The sequence below is a fragment of the Muntiacus reevesi genome, chromosome 1, assembly GCF_963930625.1.
Source record: "Muntiacus reevesi chromosome 1, mMunRee1.1, whole genome shotgun sequence".
NCBI classification, from domain to species: Eukaryota; Metazoa; Chordata; class Mammalia; order Artiodactyla; family Cervidae; genus Muntiacus; species Muntiacus reevesi.
In genome coordinates, this window is record NC_089249.1 from 52,539,361 (window position 1) to 52,564,820 (window position 25,460).

At 44.0% G+C, this 25,460-nt stretch overlaps 1 protein-coding gene and 1 non-coding gene across 3 annotated transcripts in view; both read left to right on the forward strand.

Moving 5' to 3' along the window:
• The first annotated feature begins 326 nt into the window (after positions 1-326).
• CECR2 (CECR2 histone acetyl-lysine reader) overlaps positions 327-25,460 on the forward strand; it is a 116,490-nt gene continuing 91,356 nt past the window's right edge. Inside the window, exon 1 of one of the 2 annotated variants that reach the window (XM_065943253.1) lies at positions 327-559. In XM_065943253.1, the coding sequence (XP_065799325.1) occupies positions 434-559 (126 nt within the window). In that variant the 5' untranslated portion in view covers positions 327-433. The remainder of the gene's footprint in view (positions 560-25,460) is intronic. The other variant, XM_065943260.1, reaches the window with a different exon arrangement.
• LOC136156755 (U6 spliceosomal RNA) lies at positions 21,524-21,627 on the forward strand. Its single transcript, XR_010661238.1, has one exon. It is a non-coding gene; the product is annotated as a U6 spliceosomal RNA (small nuclear RNA).

Below are 25,460 nucleotides of genomic sequence, written 5' to 3' on the forward strand. Positions count from 1 at the left end.
AAGGCCCGGGAGGGGTAGGAGGCCGCGGGCTCTGCCCGGGTGTGGGGTCCGCCGTCCCGGACCCACGTGGGTGCAGCCCGGCGAGGCGCAGACCGCCGGCCTCGGAGGGGCGCGACCCCCGGCCACGTGGGGGCGGGGCCCGGCGGGCCTGGGGGGCGGGGCCCGACCGCAGCCCCTCCCCCCGGCCCTCGGGCGCCCCTCACCCGCCCGAGCGCGGCCCGCGGGCGGGGGCGGGGGCGGGGTTGTTGTTGTGCCGAGGCCCCGCCCCCGCCCGCCCCCGGCCCATCTGTTCCCCGCGAGCCGCGGCGACATTGTGCGGGCTGGGCGGCCGGGCCGCGGCGCGATGGGCCCGGGGCAGCCGCCGCGGTAGCTCGGCCGGAGCGGCTCCGGGAGCGGGCGGGCGGCGGGCGCGGAGGCGGCGGCGCGGCCGGAGATGCGCCCCGAGGAGGGCGGCGCGGCCGGGCTGGGCGAGCTGCGCTCGTGGTGGGAAGTGCCGGCCATCGCGCACTTCTGCTCGCTCTTCCGCACGGCGTTCCGCCTGCCGGACTTCGAGATCGAGGTGCGCGGGCCGGGCCGGGCCGGGGTGGGGGGTCGGGACCCGGGTAGGGGGTCGGGGCGGCGGCGCGCTGGGACCTCCGAGCTGCTGACTCTGAGGGGCTGAGTGGGGGGCTGAGCGCGAGGAGCGCTCCCGGCCGGCCCGGGTGGGCGGGCGGGGATCGGGGTCCGGGCTGAGGGGACCCGGGCGGTGGGGAAAGTTGGGCCGTTACTCCGGGCGGCGTCCCGGCGGGCGCAGCGCGGGGCCGGGCGGTCGGGGTAGCGGGCGGCGGGCTTTGTGGGGCCCGGCGGGCTGGCGAGCGGGCGCCCCCGGCCGGCGCCCCGACCCCTCCCCCGGCCGCCTGGGGCCGAGCGCGCGGCCGGTCGGTGCCGCGGCCCCGGACAAAGGTGCGAGACCGGCGCGGCTGTGCCGGCGAGCGGGGGCCGTGGGTCCGCCACCCGAGGGAGGCGCGCCCGGCGGCAGCCGGGAGGGTGCGGGCCGGCCGGCGGGCGGGCGGGCGGCGGCGGCGACAATGCGGCGGCCTCGGGTGCGGGGGCCCGGCGCCGCACGCCGTTTTCAAAGTTGGGACGTGACTCGGACGAGCACGGCTTTTTCTAAAAATGTGAGTGGGACGGCGGTTCCCGCGGACTGAGGGGGAGAAACGGCAGATTAGGGAATGCTGAGCGTCAGGACTCGCTCCACAACTGTCCCGAAGACCCCGTGTTTCCTTTTAGTTGGTCAAAATCCTCAGCACTTTAATTCTGCTGCTCAAAATGGTGGCTGTGGTGGGAGGTGTTGTGGTGACAATGCCGTCGCGGTGCCGCTAAACTTGCCCCTGCCCCATTTTCTCCCTGAAATGTGATAAAACTGAGGCGGTGCTGAATTACAGGTTAGAGTTCACGAACCCCGTCTAAAAACACTGTGCAGAAAACTTCATCTTTCAAAATTCCAAATATTCCGATTTGGTTGATTGGGGAAAAAAAAAAAGAGGTAACAAATTTTGCCCTAAATTGTTACAGAAATCTAGAGTAATTTATAAATAGCGCTTTATGTTCTAAGAAATAAATCTGTGGTTTCTAAGTATTAGCTGCTTTAACTCCTAAAGGAAATGTAACCTGATCTGAGAGGTCCAATTTGTATGTATAACAGAAGTGAAAAATCGTTGCTACAGGTGAATAATCAGGGCCACTTGAGATGAGTGTTTTCTCTTCGGATCCCAGTATTTCTTGGAAGTGACACTTTTTTGGTGGTTATAGTTAAAGTGTACGCTATTTGAAGTATATACGGATGAATATTTGGAATTCAACTTGTATATATTATGGTAATCATCCGTATCTCTCCATAATTTGGAGATGTTCAGTCGATGGCTAACTAGTAGTGACTTGTGTAATTCTTCTGTAATCTTTTTCACATGAATGTGTTTTGATGAATTTGATGAATGCAGATTAAAGTTTTCACTAATTATCAGAAATTAAAATTTTCAAAGTAATTTTTAGTTTTCTAGCAAATTTGATTCTGAGAGTGCAGAATTTACTGAGAATATGATCAGTTTTGATTCTCTAAGAAGTAAATAAATTTATTTTGGTTAGGTGATTTTTTTTTTTAAATCTAATTTACTGTTCTGAAAGGTTGAAAAAGGATCACTTGATTACAGTTTATGATGCACTGGAAGAATCTTCTTAAAACAGACGAACAAAAAACAGTACTACTACTGAAGTATATCTGTTAGGACGGCTGGAAAGACCCTATAATCTTAATTTACTGTAACTTTAAAAGATAGAAATGATGAATAATACCAAGTGGTAGAAGTTGGATATCAGCTTGTTTAGGAAATTAGTTTTCAGCTGTGGGAAAGTAACTCATCTTACCCTTGACAATCAAACTGAACCCATGGATTTACAGAAAATTTAGGAAGCAGAATCTTCAAGGACTTGGCTTGTATTTATCTAAAACAAGGCAATCTCTTAGATAGCTGACAGGCTGGGAGCATTCATGCTGCAATTCTGTAAGAGGTCAAGACCTCCCATTTAACTGGTCCCCAAAGAGTGGATATTTTTATTTTTGCGTGTAAGAAAACCTTTTTCCTCTGTTAATTAGCCTTGAATGTACAAGATTTCTTTAGAAGAATCAGTATACTGGTTTCTTGTTTTTTGGGTTGTGTTTAGGGACATCTGTGTTGCTGCCCCCACAGATAGGGGTTCTGCAGTCATCAGATCAAAAATCTGCAAATGTGTAGACATATTTTAAGTTCAAAATTTGTGGTTTTAAAAAGCAGTGCATAATCACAATATAAAACTTGAAAATTATAGCAAAATATAGGTAAGAGAATTAAATCACCCATAATCCCACCACTCAGGGATAAAAACTGTTAACTTAGAAATTCCTAAACACACTCACAGTGTATTTGTGGCCCATTTTAATTTTCCAGATGAGGAGACTGAGCTGTGTGTAGCTGGACAACTGTAGATTAACGATACTGAATTCAGTGGCTGGTGTTATGAAACATCTGTTACTAGCTGCTTAACTGGATGGATTATCAAAGAAGCTCATGGCACACCTCCTTTGCCTCAGGATTATCAAATGCGGAACCACTTCATTTATATTATCAAATTTTCTATGATTGTTTAACATTCTAGTGGGTTAGGCTGGTTATGTTTTGTCCTGATTAGAGAATGAAGAATGGTGAATTGACCTTCCTGAAGATTTAGTACTGATTTTCTTTTTTCCCCTAACAAGTGCTCTTTACAGTGAATAGCATCATACTTAATTAGATTTCAGTTAAGGGAGGATAGACCATCATCAGTAATCTTGTCTGGAGTTAATTGTGATGGGTATAGGGTTGCAGGAAAAAATTCCATTATAAACATTTTGGGTATATTTTCTCCAGAGAAGAAACCATGGGGCTTCTATGTGATTATTTGAAAGTGGTCATGTAGAATTATCTGGTTCATACAGTGGCAACATGATCAAAATAATCTTGATTTTTATTATTAAAAGTTCCGTGTACTTTTCCCCCCGAGCTTCCTGCTTTGAGAACGAATCCTTTGGGTTGAATCCTTAGGCATGAATTGTTAAACATTATTATGTTTATTCATAGATATTATTCGTAATTAAGAAAATAGGTGATAAAAACTTGCTGAGAGTAACTTATTAGTATATCAGTCTTCGTTCTCTGGGCCTGGGGCCCAAGGATAGTTTATAGGAGATTTTGTGTTGGTGTACATGTATGTACTTTGCTGTCACTTCCATCAAATTTTGAAACCGATCCCAACCATAAAAAGGTTAAAAGGTCTTGAACTAGATGAAAGATTTAAGTTGGCCTTGAATAGGGGAACCAGAAGCTAGTTTCATGACATGAGATGCCCTGGATCAGGAGTTAGAAAACTTGAATTCTTAGGCTTGTTTTGCTACTACTGCCTCTGTGACCTTCAGCAGGTCAAATAGCCTAATGGTGAAGGACACTTGTATAGCACTTTGTACATTTTCCAAATGTTTTCTCATTTTATCTATCGTCATCATTAATCATCACTGGTAAGTAGCAGTTTTGCACATGAGGAAATTGGAAGTTGAGACAGGCTAAATTTCTTGCACAGACTCACCTGGATCTCAGGTTCTTTGATACCAAATTCTTTGCTGGTGCTGCTACATCACACAGCTTCTATTTTAGTTTTCATTATTTATAAAATGAATGGCTGGACCTAGAAGTAATGGCCAAGATTTCACAGTGCAGGTCTAGAATTCTTAATAATGTGGGGGTACAGCAGATCCTTTTAAAGGATCTTAAAATACAGATCTTAAAGGATCCGAATACAGAGGGACAAGTTCATGATTTCATTTGGTTCTTTCAGCAAATACTTATTGAACATCCACTATGTGCTAGATGCAGTCTATAAGTGCTGGAGATACAGATGTGAACATAACATAAACACTCCTTTTTTAGTGGAAGGAGACAGATAATAATAAATTGACACAGAGAGGGCCAAGTTGAAGGGGTGGGTTGTTACAATTTAAAATAGGGTGATTAGGTGTGGGAGGATTTCTCTGGTGGCTCAGACAGTAAAGAGTCTGCTTGCAGTGTAGGAGACTTCAGTTTGATCCCCTGAAGTGGTCAGGAAGATCCCCTGGAGAAGAGAATGGCTACCCACTCCAGTCTTCTTGCCTGGGAAATCCCATGGACAGAGGAGTCTGGCAGGCTACAGTGCATGGGATTGCAAAGGTGTGGGTGGCCTCTTTGAGAAGATGGCATTTGAGCAGGACTAAAGGAAATAGGGGACTTAAAATTATTCAAAAACTAGTAGTTTGTGGGACTTCCCTCGAGGTCCAGTGATTAAGACTCTGCACTTCACTGCAGGCTATCAGGGTTAGATTGCTGGTCAGGGAACCCACATGCTGCATGGTGCAAAAATTAGTAGTTACAATAATCTATTGAATGGAAAATACCAGATGCTCAGTGTCTCCTTAAGACTCAGGATATGCTCCTTCTCTGAGGAGGAAAGCCCAAGAACAGGATGTGAATAACAGAGGGTAGATCTTGAAACCTGAAAGGGGGACTGCTCCCTCAGAGTGTAACTCCCCCAAGGTGAACCGTGGATCCCATTCTGCTTGTACCAGTGTCTTAAAGGAGAAGTCGTTGTCTTCATCTTCATTTGCCTATTCGAGAAGCTTCAAAAGGATAGTTAGAGATTCTCCAACTGTGGAAAGGGCAGTAACCTCTCATTGCTGAAGGACAACTCATGTTAGCATGTGGCTTGCTTTACCACGGAAGTTCAGTTTGGTCTTGCTTAATTTTCTGGAACACAGTGAGGAAGCCCAAAATACGACTTGGCAACATGGCAGCATTTGGTACAACCGACCGTCTGCCCTTTGATCAGGAGAGGCTGAGGGCTGAATTCCAGGTGGTTGTTTTTTTTTGTTTTTTTTTTTAGGGGCTGGCTTTTTGTGGTGTGTTGGGTTGGGGCTAAGAATGAGGAGCTCTGGCATTGCTGGGAAACTGCCAGTGCACACGTGGTTTAGATAAAAAGTGGGTGTGGACAGAGTCCAGGGGGACAGAAGGCACAGTTTCTAACTAGATGGCCTTAGATATAGTTGGTGGGATTGAAGGTACTTGTGGAAGGAATCATGCAGAGAGCCAGAAACCTGGACTGTGGACCTACCTCTGTCATTACCTGGTGCTGCGATTTTAGATCATTTGGTTTCAGATGCCCTATCTATAAAAAGACCGCTGTGGACTAGGTGATTTCTAGGATGTTCCTCTGGCCAAAGTGCTGCGATTCCCTTGAGATGTTTCTCAGCATGCACGGCACAGGTAACTGATCCAGAAAGTTTTTCTGACCTCATTGGTTAGGGCCAGGTGGCTTAGACAGTAAAGAATCTGCCTGCAATGGCGGAGGACCTGGATTGGATTCCTGGGTTGGGAAGATCCCTTGGAGAAGGGAATGACAACCCATTCCAGTATTCTTGCCTGGAAAATCCTTTGGGCAGAGGAGTCTGGCAGGTTGCAGTCCATGGGGTTGCAAAAAAAGTCGACTGAGTGACACTTTTATTTTCTTTTTCTATACGCTGTGTTGGGGTCCCTATCTTAGAAATTAATTCTGTACCAAACTAAACCAGCAAATCCACAAATGGGACCCCGCCCCATAGGGAGTCCTGTTCTGGACGTAATTTTTTGTGTGTGTGGGATTGATGGGATTTATTTATGCTGAGTTTGCCATCATCAGCCCAGGAAACAGTTCAGTTCACTAGGAAACAGTTCAGTTCAGTCGCTCAGTCGTGTTTGACTCTCTGCAACCCCATGGACTGCAGCACTCATGGCCTCCCTGTCCATCACCAACTCCTGGAGTTGACTCAAACTCATGTCCATTGAGTCAGTGATGCCATCCAACCATCTCATCCTCTGTTGTCCCCTTCTTCCGCCTTCAATCATTCTCAGCATCAGGGTCTTTTCAAATGAGTCAGTTTTTCGCATCAGGTGGCCAAAGTATTGGAGCTTCAGCTTCAGCATCAGTCCTTCCAATGAATATTCAGGACTGATTTCCTTTAGGGTTGATTGGTTGGATCTACTTGCAGTTCCAGGGACTGTCGAGGGTCTTCTCCAACACCGCAGTTCAAAAGCATCCATTCTTCTGCACTCAGCTTTCTTTATAGTCCAACTCTCACATCCATACATGACCACTGGAAAAACCAAAGCTTTGACTAGACGGACCTTTGTTGGCAAAGTAATGTCTCTGCTTTTTAATTTGCTGTCTAGGTTGGTCACAACTTTTCTTCCAAGGAGCAAGCGTCTTTTAATTTCATGACTGCAGTCACCATCTGCAGTGATTTTGGAGCCCCCCAAATAGTCTGTCACTGTTTCAGTTGTTTCTCCTTCTAATTGCCATGAAGTGATGAGACCAGATGCCATGATCTTAGTTTTCTGAAGATTGAGTTTTAAGCCAACTTTTTCACTCTCCTCTTTCACTTTTGTCAAGAGGCTCTTTAGTTCGTCTTCACTTTCTGCCATAAGGGTGGTGTCATCTGTATATCTGAGGTTATTGATATTTCTCCCGGCAATCTTGATTCCAGCTTGTGCTTCTTCCGGCCCAGCGTTTCTCATGATATACTCTGCATTTAAGTTAAATAAGCAGGGTGACATATACAGCCTGATGTACTCCTTTCCCAATTTGGAACCAGTCTGTTGTTCCATGTCCAGTTCTAACTGTTGCTTCTTGACCTGCATACCGATTTGCCTCTGGACAGGTGGTCTGGTATTCCCATCTCTTTAAGAATTTTCCAGTTTGCTGTGGACCACACAGTTAAAGGTTTTGGCATAGTCAATAAAGCAGAAGTAGATGTTTTTCTGGAACTCTCTTGCTTTCTCAATGATCCAACGGATGTTGGCAATTTGATCTCTGGTTCCTCTGCCTTTTCTAAATCCAGCTTGAACATCTGAAGTTCGTGGTTCATGTACTGCTGAAGCCTGGCATGGAATATTTTGAGCATTACTTTGCTAGCTTTTGAGATGAGTGCAATTGTGCGGTAGTTTGAGCAATCTTTGGCATTGCCTTTCTTTGGGATTGGAAAGAAAACTGACCTTTTCCATTCCTGTGGCCACTGCTGAGTTTTCCAAATTTGCTGGCATATTGAGTGCAACACTTTCACAGCATCATCTTTTAGGATTTTGAAAGAGCTCAACTGGAATTCTATCATCTTCACTAGCTTTGTTCATATTGATGCTTCTTAAGGCCCACTTGACCTTGCATTCCAGGATGTCTGGGTCATGAAGATCTTTTTTGTATAGTTCTTCTGTTTGTTCTTGCCACCTCTTCTTAATATCTTCTACTTCTGTTAGGTCCATACCATTTCTGTCCTTTATTGTGCCCGTCTTTGCATAAAATGTTCCCTTAGCATCTCTAGTTTTCTTGAAGAGATCTCTAGTCTTTTCCATTCTATTCTGTTTCTATCTGGGAAACAGATCTCTTGTCAATTCTTTCCTTAGGGCTTACCTGGTAGCTCAGTTGGTAAAGAATCCACCTGCAATGTAGGAGACCCCGGTTCCGTCCCTGGGTTGGGATGGTCCCCTGGAGAAGGGAACGGCTACCCACTCCAGTGTTCTGGCCTGGAGAATTCCATGGACAGGGATGCCTGGCAGGTTTCAGTCTGTGGGGTCGCAAAGAGTCTGACACGACTGAGTGACACATACACACACACACGTCGCAGAGTCGGACACGATTGAGTGACACACACACACCCCCCCCTTACACACCTATCCCACCCAGAATCATTTAGGGGAAGAGGACAGGTTGGGGGGCTGTGGAGAGGGAGCCACGATGACGTGCATACCTGAAGGGGGCCCTCAGCCCTCTCGCAGGACTGAAGCAGGGGGTGGTGAGCGTGCGTGTGTGCCCGCGCCCGCGTGTGCATGCGGACAGTGCGTGTGCATGCCCGTGTGCTGGGACGGAGCTCCTCAGGCAGGACGAGGTGCGTAATTTAGGCAGAACCCGCGCCTTCCTGTGCGACCTCGGCTCTGGCGGCACCGCAGGCCCAGTGGGCTCACACTGGGCATCATTTTAGTTGGCAGGAAAGGTTTCTGGGGGCGGTCCGAGCCGTCACACACTGCGGGCCTCCGGGTGTGGAGTCAGGCCCTTCCGGCCGGCCCTCAGTGATGTGGATCATCCACACGGCCGGTGCACGCGGTGTCTGTAGAAACGTCTGGAAGGCGGCGTTGTGTGTGGCCTGTAGGGTGGGCATGGACACATGGCCCTGTCCTGGGCGTCTCACCGTCACAGTCACTGCAGCCTTGGCCCCGGCCCAGCCTCTTGAGTTTGAGCAAACTCTGGGAGATGGTGAAGGACAGAGGAGTCTGGCGTGCTGCGTACGCCCATGGGGTCGCCAAGAGTCGGACATGACTTAGAGACCGAACGTCAGCAGCAGCATCTTGGGCTTTCTTAGGGTGGCCTGTGGCCCCGGGACTGAACGTCCCCACAGACTCTGCACCCTTCTGTGTCCCGCGTGACCCGCAAGTAAGTGCAAACAGGCACTGATGGGGCCACGGTTATTCTAAACGGTCTATTATCTTTTTAATGCTGAACCTTCAAATCACCTCCCATCAATAATTGCTAAGAATGGAGTAAGTTCTTACAGCTGAGACTGCTGTGAGCAGTCCGGTGGAGGGGAGAGTGTTTTTCTCTAGGCCAGTTGCTTTTGATGAACACTGCTCCCTGAGTGGTCATTGTTTCAACAACAGTGCACTGAGGACAGTTGATTTGCTTGACAGAAAATGTGTTAAATTAGCAAATCTACTTTAGCAAATCTTTTCTCTCCCATCCCCGTTGTGTCTCTTATTTCCCTGAAAGGTTGTGTTTGCAGAGTCTTCTGGGTGTAAGAGACAGTTTTTATAATCAGTTCTTTGTCTAGGGGACACTTAGATAGGGGAAAGGTGACTAAGAGAAACTTCACTTGTGTCATGAATAAGGGATTTAATTTTTTTTCACTCTTAGGCTGATATTGATTTGGGTTAGCATCCCACACATTGTTTCTGAAAGACCTTTTCTCCCCTATTTTCCACTGTGCTGGTTGAAGCAGGCATCCCAGCTTTCCTTACTGGATGTTGGGGATTGGGAGGGGAATGTTCTAACAGTGTTGAGAATACCTGTGTCCATATAGCTGGATTTTCATCACTTTTGATGGAGCCCCTCTCTTCATTATCTATAACTGTACTTTAGATTTCTGTAACATGCAACTCTAAAGTAGTAGTGAAATTACAAAGAAAAGTGGAATCTGAAATCCCAGGCAGTCTCCTTTCTCTCTTGTCACTTTTATTAATACTAACTGCCCCAGAATGATTGCAGAGCTAAGGGACTGGATGTGGTTCTTCTGCTGTTCTGGGGAATTGGAGTAGTTGTGGGGGGAGGAAAGGGTGGCTGGCTGGGTAGCAGCTATGGCTGCAGGAGTTCAAAGGCCTCAGGGGTCATGAGTGAAGTGCTTTCTGGAGAAGGCAGAGCTGGGAGGGGGTCACAGTGAGGAAGTCAGTGCAAGGAGATCAGAGTTCTCTTCTGTGGAGGGCTACTGAAAAATGGAGGCAGGATGCTGCAGCAGGCCTGGAATGCCAGACCCACTTGTGTGAATCTTTTTTATTCAGGCACTGAAGTTTTAGACAAGAATGATCTTAAAGTTTTAGACAAAGAATGTCCTGAGTACTACATGTTTTGGTATCTAGGCTTAACTCTAGGAGTGGAGTGGGTGTAAAATGCTGCAGGTAGCGGTGACAGGAAGAGACCTTGTTGCTGGCTTTGAGTGGAACTAGATAATAGTCAGTGTTGGGTGCATCAGGAAGGTAGTATGGGGTAAGGATGTTTTGAGCTGCAAGTGATGGGACGCTGCACTATAAAGCAGTGTGGTCTGTCCTAGAACATGGGGTCTGGAGGATGGTGGCAGCTATGCTGCTCAGTGACGATGGCCTTAGGTGCTCAGGCGGCTGCCTGTGCATGGTTACAGGATGGTTGCGCAGCTCTAGGGTCTGCATTGCTGAGTGTTTCAGGGAAGTACAGGAAAATTACAATTACAGTTGAAAACACCCATTGGGTTGGTGATTGGAAGAGGTTGGAGATAGCATCACCGACTCAATGGACATGAGTTTGAGCAAACTCTCAGAGATTGTGGAGGACAGAGGAAGGAGCCTGGCATGCTGCAGCCCATGGGGTTGCAGAGTTGGACGCGATTTAGCAGCGACTAAACAACAACAGCAAAAGCAAGAGATGACATTAGAGAAGGCTATTGGAGAGGGGAAGAGGGAGCAGCTAAAACTGCATACTCCTGGAATGAGAGAGGAAGAGAGCTCTCTAGGAGGCTTAAGAGAATGGTGGGAAAGAATGAATGTTTAAAAAAATTTTTCATGAATAATACGCAATATGAGAAGAATCCTCAATTCCTCCCATGTTAACATTTTAGTGCCTTACTGAAGAGGTGCATTGTGGGACAGTCCTTCCTTCCCTGGCTTTTTAAAAGAGTTTCCACATTTTCTTCCCTGTTTTATGCTGACAGTCCTCTTCACTCTTTTTCCCCTTCTGATTGTTGGCAGGTGGGGTAGTAGTGACCCCACCCCTAGGATTGCCAGTTGCTCCTTGTTTTAGCTTCCTGTTTAGGAAAATGAAAATCTGGGCACAGAAATATACCCTTTTTATCATTAGAATTTTAGATTTACTCTTGCTTATCTGTTGTTTGTTTGGAATTCTCCAGTTCTTAGATTCTTTGTTAGTATTTAATGATCTGTAAGACTACTATTGATAGTGTAACTGATGTTGAAGCTGAAACTCGAATACTTTGGCCACCTGATGCAAAGAGCTGACTCATTTGAAAAGATCCTGATGCTGGGAAAGATTGAAGGCAGGAGGAGAAGGGGAAGACAGAGGATGAGATGGTTGGATGGCATCACTGACTCAATAGACATGAGTTTGAGTAAACTCTGGGAGATGGTGATGGACAGAGAGGCCTGGCATGCTGCAGTCCATGGGGTCGCAAAGAGCGACTGAGCGACTGAACTGAAGACTACTACTTAAATGGGACTCTGATCCTTCTGTAATGAGAGTTTATGTACAAACAGGATAGCTATCAGTGTGATGTGAAAGCTGCTCAGTTGTGCCTTACTCTTTGCGACCCCATGGACTATACAGTCCATGGAATTCTCCGGGCCAGAGCACTGGAGTGCGTAGCTTATCCCTTCTCCAGCAGATCTTCCTGACCCAGGAATCGAACCGGGTTCTCCTGCATTGCAGGCGGATTCTTTACCAGCTAAGCCCAGCAGTGTGATATGTTCTTTCTAATCACAGTTCCCCATGCCTGGGGAAGTAACATCTCCACAGAAAGGAGTATTTCCTTCACTTATTTGTTTGTCTTATCTCCTTCCTGGCTGTACAAAAATTTTTGGAAGTTAATCTGACTGTTCTACCTGCCCTTTGCTCACTTTCTCTCCTACCGCGTGAAGTAAGTCTATATCCTGGCTGGTAACCTGACACATCTTGCCTGAAAAGATGCACTGGGTCAATTCCCATTCTTGGGATTGTAGCTTAGGAAATACAAGGGTTACCAGGCTAGCGTGGAAAAGCAGTTAGGTCACAATGAGAAGCCGAGATGCAAACCAAACTCTTGGATTTGGAGGAGCAGAAATTAGGGGGATTAATAGGAAGACTTCAGCCCCCCCGCCAGTGCTGTCCATCGTGCAGGAACCCCCAAGCATCTGAGGGAGTCTGCACTCCTTGCCCCCCAAAAAGGGGTATGTGCATATGTTAAATATTTTATAAACATAAGCTCATATTTTTACATACTCTTGTGATTCCTGTTTTATTCAGTTAATAATAATACACCATGTAGAATGCCCTTTCATAGCATATGTTGTGACTTTAATAGCTTCGGAGCATTTATGGTCTGATTTTATTTAACCAATCCTCAGTGGAGCATTGAGGTTTTATTTTTAGTTGTTTACTATCATAACAGCCATGGACAGAAAGTTTTTTATTCTACCGAAGATAGGATTAGTGTTTTTGTTCATTAGAGTTCTTTTATTACTGTTTATGTTTGAAGTCTTGTCTTGAACTTTCTTCATAGTCAATTTTTATCTTACATTTCATTACAAAAGCTAACATAAATTTGGTGCCCACTGTGGCTGCTCCAGGCACTGCTTAGTGTTTCTCATGCGTCAGCTTGTCTATCCTTTTTTTAAATTGAAATGCAGTTGACGTATAACATTATGTTAGTTTCAGGTGAACGGCATAATGACTCCATATTTGTATATATTAAGGGCTGATCGCTGCAAGTCAGATTCAACACCACATATACAATTTTTTTTTCTTGCGATGAGAACTTTTTAAGATCTATTCTCTTAGCAATTTTCACATATACATCAATACAACACAGTATTATTGACTATGGTCACCATGTTGTACATCACATCCCCAGGACTTACTTATGAATGGAGATTTGTACCTGGTGACCCATTTACCCATCACACCACCTCTGCCTTTAGGAACCACCTGTTTGTTCCCTGAGAGTAAGTTGCAAACATGATACCCCTCACTTCTAAACATTTCAGTGTTTTTATGCCTTAAAAAGGAATTCCCTGTAGCTCAGATGATAAACAGTCTGCCTGCAATGCAGGAGCTTTTGCTGTTGCTGCTGTTACGTCGCTTCAGTCGTGTCCGACTCTGTGCGACACCTTAGACCCAGGTTCAATTTCTGGGTCGGGAAGATCCCCTGGAGAAGGGGATGGCAATCCACTCCAGTATTCTTGCCTGGAGAATCCCGTGGACAGAGGAGCCTATTGGGCTACAGCCCCTGGGGTTGCAAAGAGTCGGACACCATTGAGTTACTAACCACTGTACACTAAGTTCAGTTCAGTCGCTCAGTCGTGTCCGACTCTTTGCGACCTGATGAATCGCAGCACGCCAGGCCTCCCTGTCCATCAACAACTCCTGGAGATTACTCAAACTCGTGTGCATCGAGTCAGTGATGCCATCCAACCATCTCATCCTCTGTCGTCCCCTTCTCCTCCTGCCCCCAATCCCTCCCAGCATCAGGGTCTTTTCCAGTGAGTTAACTCTTCGCATGAGGTGGCCAAAGTATTGGAGTTTCAGCTTCAGCATCAGTCCTTCCAATGAACTACTATGCCTTAAAAACACAGACATTTTCTTACATGGCCATAATATAGTTATCAGAATCAGGAAATTAATACTGAATAAGATCTGTAGATATTAATGTGTAATTTATAGATTTTTATGATTTTTTAAATTCAGTATTATTTTAGAAATTATTTTGGTGGCTTGGGCTTTTAATGTAGGATCATGTGTTGCATTTAGCTATTGGATCTCTTTCAGCTCTGTTAGCCTAGAGTAGTTTTTCAGTCTTTGTCTTTCATAACCTTGACCTTTTGAAATTGAGACTGTCCTTCAATATGGGTTTGTTGTATGCACTCTCTTGATGAGATTGAGGTCCTATGTTTTGGCAGGAGTGCTAAAGGAGTGGTGTGTCCTCAGGGCAGCAGATGAGAGTCACGTGATGTCACTTAGTCTGATGGCGATGGTTATTATTAACTTTCATTGCTTGGTTTGAGGTGGTGTCTGCCAGCTCGCTCTGCTGTGAATATACTGTTTTCCCCTTATAATCGGAGACAGACCTGGTTGGGAGATGCTATGTAAATGTCCAGTTTACCATCAAAATTTCACCCATTTTAATCCTTGCATGCTGCTTTGCCTGAGTCAATCATTTTCAAATTGTATCATTCTTTTCACACTTAAAAGTTGGCATTCATAATTTTTTAAGAAATTACTTATTTTAGCTTCCCTGGGATTTTGTTGCTTTTGCTCTTCATTGCAGTGCATGGTCTTGTCATTGCAGTGGCTTCTCTTACTGCCAGCACAGGCTCTAGGCACATGAACTTCATTAGTTGCAACATGCAGGCTCCGTAGTAGCGACTTGTGAGCTCTAGAGTACAGGCTTAGGAATTGTGGTGCACTGGCTTAGGCTCCGAGGCATTTAGGATCTTCGCAGACCAAGGACGGAACCTGTGTCCCCTGCATTGGCAGGCGGATTCCTCTCCACTGTGCTACCAGGGGAAGACTGGCATTTATAGTTTTCATTCATAGATTTAAAAGTGTTTGATTCAAAACTGTTTTAGTATCTGATTTTATAAATTTTTTTTTCTTGGAAATTTTGTCCTAAGTGGATAAACATTGATATGCTAATTTTCACAAAGTAAAATAATTTGTAAATGATAAAAAAAATTGTAAAGCTTCAGATCTTTTTTCGTTATACTTAAAAATGTCTCAAACCTACAGTGAAGTTCAAAGACAAATATAGGTGAGCCTTGCATACCTTTAGTTTAGATTCACCAGTTGTTAACATTCTATTTTATTTTATGTTTTCTTTTTTGATGAACCATTAGAAAGTAAGCTGGCAACGTGATACTTTTCTCCTGAAATACTTTGCCATGCGCTTCCTAAGATTAGCGACCCTCTCCCACATGACTGCATCAGCATATTCACATTTAAGAAATTAACAATAATTCTGTAATATATCAATATCCGAACGTTGTCACTTGTCCCCACAGTGACTTTTATAGATGTTGTCCTTCACCTCTATCCTGGATCACACATTTGTTTGGTTGTTGGGATAGTTTTTAAGCAGATTGAAGCCAAGTCATTTATCCCAGTAATAGGGAAAAGTTGATAAAATGATTTAAATTTAAAGCTGTAAATATGTAAAGAATAATAATAATAAGGAAAAAAGATTTCATTGGAATAATACTGGCTCCAGTCCAGGCAGTGCTCAGGGTGTGGACAGACTATCTCTCTGAGCCTCAGCTTCTTTGTTGGAGAGTTTTTCGCTCATTCCATAGGGTTATGCTGAGAGTCAAGTGTTCATTAACACCGTGTTTTAAAGTCAGTTTTATTAACTATAATTTAAATACAATAAACTTGCATCTTTAAGTATGTAGTTCGAGTTTTGACCAGTGCATGCACCCTTTTGAATATCTTTACTTCAGTCAAGATATAGAATATTTTTTTTTGTTTGTTTGTTTTTTGTTTTCATTTATTTCTTTGGCTGTGTTGGGTCTTAGTTGCAGCATGTGGGATCTACTTCCCTGACCAGGGATCGAACCCTGGGCCCCCTGCATTGGGAGCATGGAGCCTTAGCCACTGGACCACCAGGGAAGTCTCAAGATATAGAATATTTTTGAGGGAGTTTCCTTGTGGTCCAGTGGTTAGGACTCTGCTTCCACTGCTGAGGGCACAGGTTTGATCCTTTTTCAGGGAACTAAGATCCCACAAGCCACACACCATGGTCAAAAATCACCTGCAAAAATATAGAACATTTTTGTCACCACCAAATTTTCCTTGGGTCCCTTGGCAGTTGACTTCCACTCTTGTCTGAGACAGTCACTGATCTGCTTTCTGTGACTGTAGATTAGTTTGCCACCTCTAGAATTTCACATAAATAGTCTTACAGTCCATGTTCCTTTGTATCTGGCTTTGGTCAGCATGATTTTGAGATGCATCTATATTGTTGTGTGTCTCAGTTGTTCTGAATATAAGTGCTGTGTATATTCACTTACTGGAGAAGGAAATGGCAACCCACTCCAATATTCTTGCCTGGAGAACTCAATGGACAGGAGTCCATGGGGTCACAAAGAGTTAGACATGACTGAGTGACTTTCACTTCACATATTCACTTACAAGTCTTGGTGTAGATACTTGTTATCAATTCTTCTGAGTAAATAGCCATGGAATTGTTGGGTCATCTTTATAAGAAACTGCCAAATTGTTTTCCAAACAAATTTCTTTTTCAGTTATTTCAATTAATGTATAATTTATGCATATTAACAGCCCCCATGTTTAGCGTACATTCTGTGACTTTTTACAGTTGTGGAACAGTATCACAATCAAGGTGTAGAATAGGTTCATTCCCTAAAAACTTTCATCATGCCCCTTGGTAACTAAGCATTTCCTCTAGCCCTTGGCAGTCACTTATCTGTGTCACATAAATGGAACTATACAGTATGCAGCCATTTGGGCTTGAGGTCTTTACTTGGCAGAGTGCATTTGAGGTTAATTCCTGTTGTGGCATGTGTCAGCATTTGGTTCTGTTTATTGCCAAATATTCCTTTGTTGGGACACACGAGTTTGTTTATCCATTCATCAGAAGACCATTTGAGCTATTTCTAGTTTGGGCAATCATGAATAAAGTTGCTTAAGTGCTCATGTACAGATGTCATTGTGAATACCTAGCAGCAGGATTGTTGAGTGCCGGAAAGTGTGCGGTTCCCTTTGGAAAACAGTGTGGTGGCTTCTGGCGTTCCCTCCAGTAGTGTGTGAGCCTCAGTTCCTCTGTATCTAGTGTGTGTTCTTGTCAGTGTTGTTTTGAAAACTGTCCTAATAGGTACATACTGCTATCTTGTTGTGTTTTGAATTTACATTTGCCTCATTACTAATTGTACTATTTGTATTATTTGCCATCTACATACTTTGGAGAATTATCTTTTAAAATCTTTGCCCATTTAAAAAAAAATCTCTTGCCCATTTAAAAAATTGGGTTGTTTTCTTAATATTGAGTTTTGAGAGTTTGTCATGTATTGACAATAGAAATTCTTTATAAATGTATACTGAGAAAATATTTTCTCCTGTTCTAGGGCTTTAATTCTCTTAGCAGTGTCTTTTTTTTTTTTTTTTTGCCATACCACTTGGAGGATCTCAGTTCCACAACTAGGGATTGAATCCCTGCCACAGTTGTGAAAGCCAGGAATCCTAACTGCAAGCCCACTAGGGAACTCCTCAACAGTGTCTCTTGAATAGCAGAATATTTTAAATTCGAGAAATCCAACTTACCAGCTTTTTTTGGATCATGCTTTTGGTATTGTATTTAAAAAATCATAGCCTAACCTAAGATCACCAAGAATTTCTTTTGTGTTTTCTTCTAGAGGTTTTATAGTTGTGGTTTTATAGTTGCTTTTTACATGTTTTGTTGATAGTGTATGAGAAGTATTTTTATAGCTCTTCGTTTAATCTCTAAGAAGCAAGTGATATTTTTCTATTTGCATAGAACTGTCTGGGACAGTCCAGAGGGCTAACCCTTAGAAGCAAAGTTCAGCTTAATTCTGGAGCATACAGAAATCATTTTATGTTGAAAAAGACATATCTTCATTCTGGGTTCGTGAAAGGGGGTTTTCCTCAAAAGTTGGCTGCAGCAGGCTTTCCTGGTGTTCCAGTGGTTAAGAGTCCACCTTATAATGCAAGGGACATTAGTTCAATCCCTGGTCTGAGAAGATCCCACGTGGCACGGAGCAAATAGGCTCCTGTGCCATAACTACTGAGCCAGCATGCCGTAGCTACCCACGCCAAGGTGCCCTAGAGCCCGAACTCTGCAGCAGGAGATGCCAGTGCAAGGAGAAACCTGCGTACCGCAATTAGAGAATAGCCCCCACTCTCCACAACTAGAGAAAGCCTGCATGCAGCAAGGGAGACCCAGCACGGCCAAAAAAAATCTTAAAGAAAGTTGGCTGCTCCAGAAGCATCAGCATTGTGTGTGTTAGCTCTTTCTTTGGAGGACGGAATTTGCTGATGAAAATAAAGAGTGGATTATTGAGATAGTTGGTACACGATAATTTAAGAAGGAAAAACAATCAATTTGTTTATTTGGCATTCGATTCCTCAAGTTCTCAATGATTAATGGGATAACAAGCTGTGAATGCAGACTCACATGCAGATTAGCACGAGTAAACTGGGGAAGTCTGAGTAAGGTCAGTGGACGTGGTTTCCTGGTGGCACTGTCATAGTTGTGCAGCATGTCAGTGTTGGAGGAAGCTGAGCAAAGTGCACGGCTTTCTCTGTAGTATTTCTTACACTTGCATGCAATTGCCATATTATTAACTGGAGATGTATCAATACGTGTTTTGTTACCAAAATGTTGTTGATTGGAGACATGTTTGTAGGCTTGATACAATTGACATCATCGTGTAACGTTGTTAGAGCTTCATGTTGATCATGGGTTCATTATACAATTCGCGATTGTCATTATCATTCACATTTTGCTCCATTAGGTTTTTGCTCCAACCTTGTGTGTATTATAAGTGTAAAATTTTCAAAAAATGACATGTCACAAAATTTTGAGTGAAGAATTTTTTGGTGAATTTTATACAGATACTTTCTCTGATTGTCTGAGCAACATATATACTACTGGTTTCCCAGAAGAGGATCGTTCTTCAGAATATAGTTCTGCTTCAGATGATGTGAATATTATTGTTGTTCAATTGCTCATTGGAAGTGATGGACAGGGAGGCCTGGCATGCTGCAGTCCATGGGGTTGTAAAGAGTTGGACATGCCTGAGCAACTGAACGGAACTGTTCACCTGCTAAGTCCTGTCTGACTCTTTGTAATCCCATGGACTGTAGCCCACCAGGCTCCTTTGTCCATGGGGTTTCCCAAGCAAGAATATGGAGTAGGTTGCCATTTCTTCCTCCAGGGGAAGATACTTTACTGCTGAGCCTCCCGGGAAGCCCATACACACTTTGTATAAACATAAATAAGCACTTATTTTATAATGCATAAAATGCATGTTCATGCTCAGCCCTGTCTGACTCTCTGTGACCCTATGGACTGCAGCATGCCAGGCTTCCCTGTCCATCACCAACTCCCGGAGCTTGCTCAAATTCATTTCCATCGAGGTGGTGATGCTATCCAACCATCTCGTTCTCTTATCCCCTTCTCCTCCCGCCTTCAATCTTTCCCAGCATCAGGGTCTTTACCAGTGAGTTAGTTCTTTGCATCAGGTGGCCAAAGTATAGGAGCTTCAGCATCAGTCCTTCCAGTGAATATTCAGGACTGATTTCCTTTAGGATGGACTGGTTCAATCTTCTTGCAGTCCAAGGGGCTCCTAAGAGTCTTCTCCAACACCACAGTTCAAAAGCATCAATTCTTCGGTGCTCGGCTTTCTTTATGGTCCAACTCTCATATCCATACATGACTACTGGAAAAACCATAACTTTGACTAGATGGACCTTTGTTGGCAAGATGATGTCTCTGCTTTTAATGCACCATCTAGGGTGGTCATAGCTCTTCCAAGGGGCAAGCGTCTTTTAATTTCATGGCTGCAGTCACCATCTGCAGCGATTTTGGAGCTCAAGAAAATAAAGTCTGTCACTGTTTCCATTTTTTCTCCCATTTTTTGCCATGAAGTGATGGGACCAGATGCCATGATCTTCATTTTTTGAATGTTGAGTTTTAAGCCAACTTTTTCACTCTCCTCTTTCATTTTCATCAAGAGGCTTTTTAGTTCCTCTTTGCTTTCTGCCATAAGGATGGTGTCATCTGCATATCTGAGGTTATTGATATTTCTCCTGGCAATCTTGATTCCAGCTTATACTTCATTCATCCAGCCTGGGATTCCCATGATGTTCTCTGCATAGAAGTAAAATAAACAGGGTGACAATATACAGCCTTGACGTTCTCCTTTCTCAATTTGGAACCAGTCCATTGTTCCATGTCCAGTTCTAACTGCTGCTTCTTGACCTGCATACAGATTTCTCAGGAGGCAGGTCAGGTGGTCTGCTATTCCCATCTCTTTTTAAGACTTTTCCACAGTTTTTGTGATCCACAGAGTCAAAGGCTTTTTATCATACATACATCATGATATTTCATTCTTAAATATTTCAGCATACATTGCCTAAGAACAATATAAAAATAAGAATGTTCTCCTTTACAGCCACAATACTATTAATACTTCTAAGGAAAATTAAGAACAGTTTCATAATATTACTTAATCATATTTATAGGATTATCTAATCTAATATTCAGTTCCTCCCCCTGCCCCCATCAGGAAAATATCTTTCATTGTTGGTTTGGTTTTGGTCAAGGTTTCTTGCATTGCACCTGGATATTATTTAATTTCTTTTCATCTAGAGTAGCCCTCTTGACTTTTTGCTTTTTACAACCCTTTGATGAGTGTCAGTCACTTGTCTTATAAAGTATTACATGTTTTGAATTTTTCTGTTAACTCAAGATTAGATTCAAGTTAAACAGTTTTAGTAAGATTGTTTCATATGTGTTGTTGGGCACTTACTATTTCATGTCAGAAGCTGCTGATTTCAAGTTGTTACTGTTGTTGAGTTGCTCAGTTGTGTTGGACTCTTTGCAACCTCATTGTCTGCAGCGTGCAGGCTTCTCCTTCACTATCTCCTGGAGTTTGCTCAAACTCATGTCCACTGAATTGGTGATGCCATCCAGTCATCTCATTCTCTGTCACCCCCTTCTCCTCCTGCCCTCAGTCTTCACTAGATTCAGGTGAGTTGGCTCTCTGCATCAGGTGTCCAAAGTGTTGGAGCTTCAACTTCAGCATCATTCCTTCCACTGAATATTCAGGGTTGACTTCTTTTAGGATTAATTGGTTTGATTTTTTTCCAGTCCAAGAGGCTTTCAAGTCTTCTCTAGCACCACAGTTCGAAAGCATCAGTTCTTCAGCGTTCAGTGTTTTTTATGGTCCAGGTCTCAGGTCCGTACATGACTACTGGAAAACTGTAGCTTTGACTATACGGGCCTTGGTTGGCAAAGTGATGTTTCTGCTTGTAATATGCTGTCTAGATTTGTCAGCTTTCCTTCCAAGGAGGAAGCGTCTTTTAATTTCAGTGGCTGCAGTCACCATCCGCAGTGATTTTGGAGCCCAAGAAAATAAAATCTGTCACTGCTGCCCCTTTTTCTCCTTCTGTTTGCCATAGAGTGCTGGGGCCAGATGCAGTGATCTTCGAGTTTTGAACGTTTGAGTTTTAAGCCAGCTCTTCACTCTCCTCTTTCATTCTCATCAAGAGACTTTTTAGTTCCTCTTCACTTTCTGCCATCAGGGTGGTGTCATCTGCATATCTGAGGTTGTTGATATTTCTTCTGGCAATTTTGATTCTAGCTTGCACAGCCTTAAGTCCAATCTGGCATTTCCTGTGATGTACTCTGCATAGAAATCAGATGAACAGGGTGATAGTTGATTTGGCAGTACGTACACTAAAATTGGAAGAATACGCAGAAGATTAGCATGGCCCCTGTGCAAGGATGACATACGGATTTGTGAAGGAGTCCATGTTTTAGCTCGATGACAACCTCGAGGGGTGGGACGGGGAGGGAGGTGGGGGGGACATGGGTCAACCTATGGCTAATTCACGTTAATGTTTGGTAGAACCAATGCAATGCTGTAAAGCAATTACCTTCAATTAAATCAGACATGGAACAAGAGTAAATAAATTTAAAAAGTAAGTGAATAAATATTTAAAACAAAAAATAAGCAGGGTGACAGTACATAGCCTTGACATACTCTTTTCCCAATTTTGAACCATTGTTCCTTGTCTGAATCTGACTGTGGCTTCTTGACCTGTGTACAGGTTTCTCAGGAATCAGGTAAGGTGGTCCGGTATTCCCATCTCTTTAAGAATTTTCCACAGTTTGTTGTGATCCATATCACAACAAGGCTTTAGCATAGTCAGTGAAGCAGATGTTTTTGGATCACTGCAAACTTTCCCCCAAGCCGTGAGTAGGACTATTCCTCCCATGACTTTCTTTTTATGTAAACATTAGTGTTTGTGTGTGCCTGCATGCTCAGTCATGTCCTACTTTTTGCAACCTCATGGAATGTAGCCTGCCAGGCTCCTCTGTCCATGGTATTTCCCAGGCAAGAATACTGGAGTGGGTTGCCATTTCTTTCTGCAGGGGATCCTCCCAACCCAGGGATCAAACCCACGTTTCTTGTGTCTCCTGCATTGGCAAGCGATTTCTTTACCACTGTGCCACCTAGGAGGCTGTTTACTGTTGGTGATATTTATTTTAATCACTTGGGTAGGGAAATTTATATTTTAGATTGGAAAGAAGAGAAACCTACTAATATCACTCAGTCAGCTTACCCTTGAGAGGATAGCTCTGTACACTGACAGGTGCCAGAAAGTAAAGTCAAAGACTTGGTCCCTGCTCACAAAATTTGAGAGAGAAAGGGAGATATTATAGAGGTAGATGTTCAAACAGACTCTTGTAGTACAGTATTTGTTAAAATGGAAGTGTGCAAAAAGTACAGCAAAGCTAGTAGCTTTACAAAAAATAGCTGAGCCTGTTGGGGGAGGGGTGTAGGGGAATTGGGATGGTTTCACAGCTTCCTCGGCCTGGAAGGCTGGGTAGAGAACCAACAGGTGCATAGGTACAGAGAGAGGGTCACTTAGGAGGATGGCAGTCCATGTGGGAGGGAGGAAGAGACTGTGCCAGAGAGGGGAGGGCACTGGGGGGCCATCTGCAAGGTGGGTGGGGGCACAGGAGACGAGGCTAGGTTAGTGCTGAGGTGATGCTTAGATAGGAAGGTTATTCGATTTTATTCTGAAAGTTGGGGTTTTCAAACTTTTAAAGCTGTGAATTACTTTGTTAAAAGGAAATTTTATGCAGGAACTCAGTATATAAAACAGATAAAAATAGAGCACTGTTTGAAAATTGCCATAGGTCATGAGCTATTCTAGTTTGAGCAGGAGAGAATGTTGTGATTTATAATGTTTGGAGCAGGATGGGATATCGTCAGTGTGCAGTAAATATTTGTTGACTGAATGGAGAGTAGAGTTCAGTTCCTCTTAGTACAGAGGCAGCAGGTTGGAACCAGAAAGGCAGTTACCAGGCTGTGCCAGTTGCCTTGATGAGAGCTGCCGACCCGAGCTGGAGATTGAATGGCGCTGCGGGTGAGGGCTGGACACAGTTGGTTGGACAGTGGCTTGAAGAGACTAGTACTGTGGTCCCAGTTCCATCCCCGGGGGTTTGTCATCCCCAGAGTGTTCTGGGGATTTGTGGAGGCCTTTTGGAGCCAGAGATCAGAGGCAGCACTGGCGGAGAGAGGATGGGCAGGGTGCTAGATGTCCCACATCCAACCTGAGGTCTTTCATGTAGGTGAAGAAAAAACTGGGATTTAAATCCCAACTTATGGTTTTACATGTCAACACAGGGTAGTTTTTGAAGTGTTTAAACATGTACCAAGATTTATAGGAGTGCCACTGTTCAGAACCAAGGAAAGTTTATACTGTTTTGTTTGAAACACTGATGAGAGTTTTTCACTGTTTCAGAATATCCTATATCGTATCTTACTCATCACTGATCATAGTTAATTGCTTGCACCTCAGCCCAGTGTTGGTCTGTGTTTTTACTTTGGGTTCTGTTTTAACAAATGACTGCTGTGTCTTCTAGTGAGTCCATGTTTAAGCATTTACATTTTGAAATACTTTTTATCATGTATTTAATTTTGTCTTCTCTTGATTACAGTTGGGGTAATATATCAGTTATGTTTATGGTTGTAAATTATATTTATGGCTGTAAGAAGGCATCATTATCTGTGAATTTCACCTCAGGACAGTGTGGGGGTTGTAAACTCAGTGCTGTGAGGAGGGGCTGCGGACCTGACAGGAGGACTGTGTCATCCCTGTGAGTCCTGGGGCTCTGGCTTGGGGGCCGCCCAGAGGCAGTCACTCTTCATTGAGACGAGGACTGGCTCTGGGGTGAAGGCGGTAAATGTGGGCCACGCTGAGTTTAGGCTTACACACAGCTTCAAGTTAGAAACGTGTGGTAGAAATTGTGAACTGGGATTTGAAGTCGAGGAGGAAAAATAACAGTTAACGTTTCTGGAGAGTGAGGTGGTTAAGAACACAGGTAGTGGAGCCAGCCCAGGTCTGTTTCCGTGGCCACGCTCTGCACCTGGGTGAAACTGCACTCGGAGCGCTGTCACACCTGGTTTTCTCATTCTTAAAGATGGGGATAATGTACTTACCCACTAAGTTAATATGGAAATTAAGTGCCTTAAAATGTCAAATACCTGAATAATGCCAATTTAAAAGTTTTATTCAAATTAGCTATTCACCAAAAATTCAGTAAATGCCAAGAATTTTGAATTGATGTATGAATTCTATCATTTGGACGTTATAAAACAGAATTTTTATGAGAAGACTGAGGCCTAGGGAGATTTCCTGTAGACTCGTGAATCATAAATTGTACAGGAAGTAAAAGTCTGAATTGGCTAGGATAGAATCACATGCTTCCAGACCTTCCCTTCCATCTGTGGACCTCAGACCAGCAACATCAGCATTGCTTGGGAGCTTGTTAGAAATGCAGAGTCTCAGGCCTCACCCTGAGATGACTGTTTCAGATTTTGAATTTAAGTGAAATTTCCAGGTGATTCCTGCGCTTATTAAAGCATGAGAAGCTCTGGGCTCAGAGGTGTGAGCTGGTCTGGCTCAGCAGGGGCAGGGAACAGGGAGGGAGGCCTTGCTTGGTGCGGGCGCTGGGCCCCCGGACTGGTGGACCCTGGCCTCGCTCCAAGTTTTAGCTCTGGGACCTTGGCAGGTCTCTTCCATTCTCTGGACCTCAGCTTTCTCATCTTTAGGTGAGGCAAGTTGTCTTCCACTCTGATATTTCCAGGTCTTCTCCTGGGAAGACACTTGTGAATGGTGTTTAGGGTTTGGGTGATGTGGGAGGTGAGTGGTAATTTGGTGGAGAGTCAGGAGTGTACTTAGGCATGAGTGTACCTTGAATGGAGATGGTGGATTTTACTAAAGTAAATATATTTAGTCATCGTTTCTGAATTTTGTTCAGAAATCTTAAGATTTAAGAGACACGTTCTTTAAGCATATCTTCAAATTTAAAGCTGGCAAGTTGAGGCTTCTGTGGTGATTATTTTTTCTTTATTTGGCTTATTCTCAAGTGAACATATCATAGTTGGATATATTTTATATTAAGTTCTAAAATAGTATTACTTTTAAAAAAATCTAGAAATCACATTTGGCTTCCACATTTTGTCTGAGCGTCCTCATTTTTCTTCAGACTTTCTGAGGACCTTGACAGTATCTACTACTTTGTACCTGCAGGGATCATGTCTAGAATAAATGGACTTCCCTGGTAGCTCAGTCGGTAA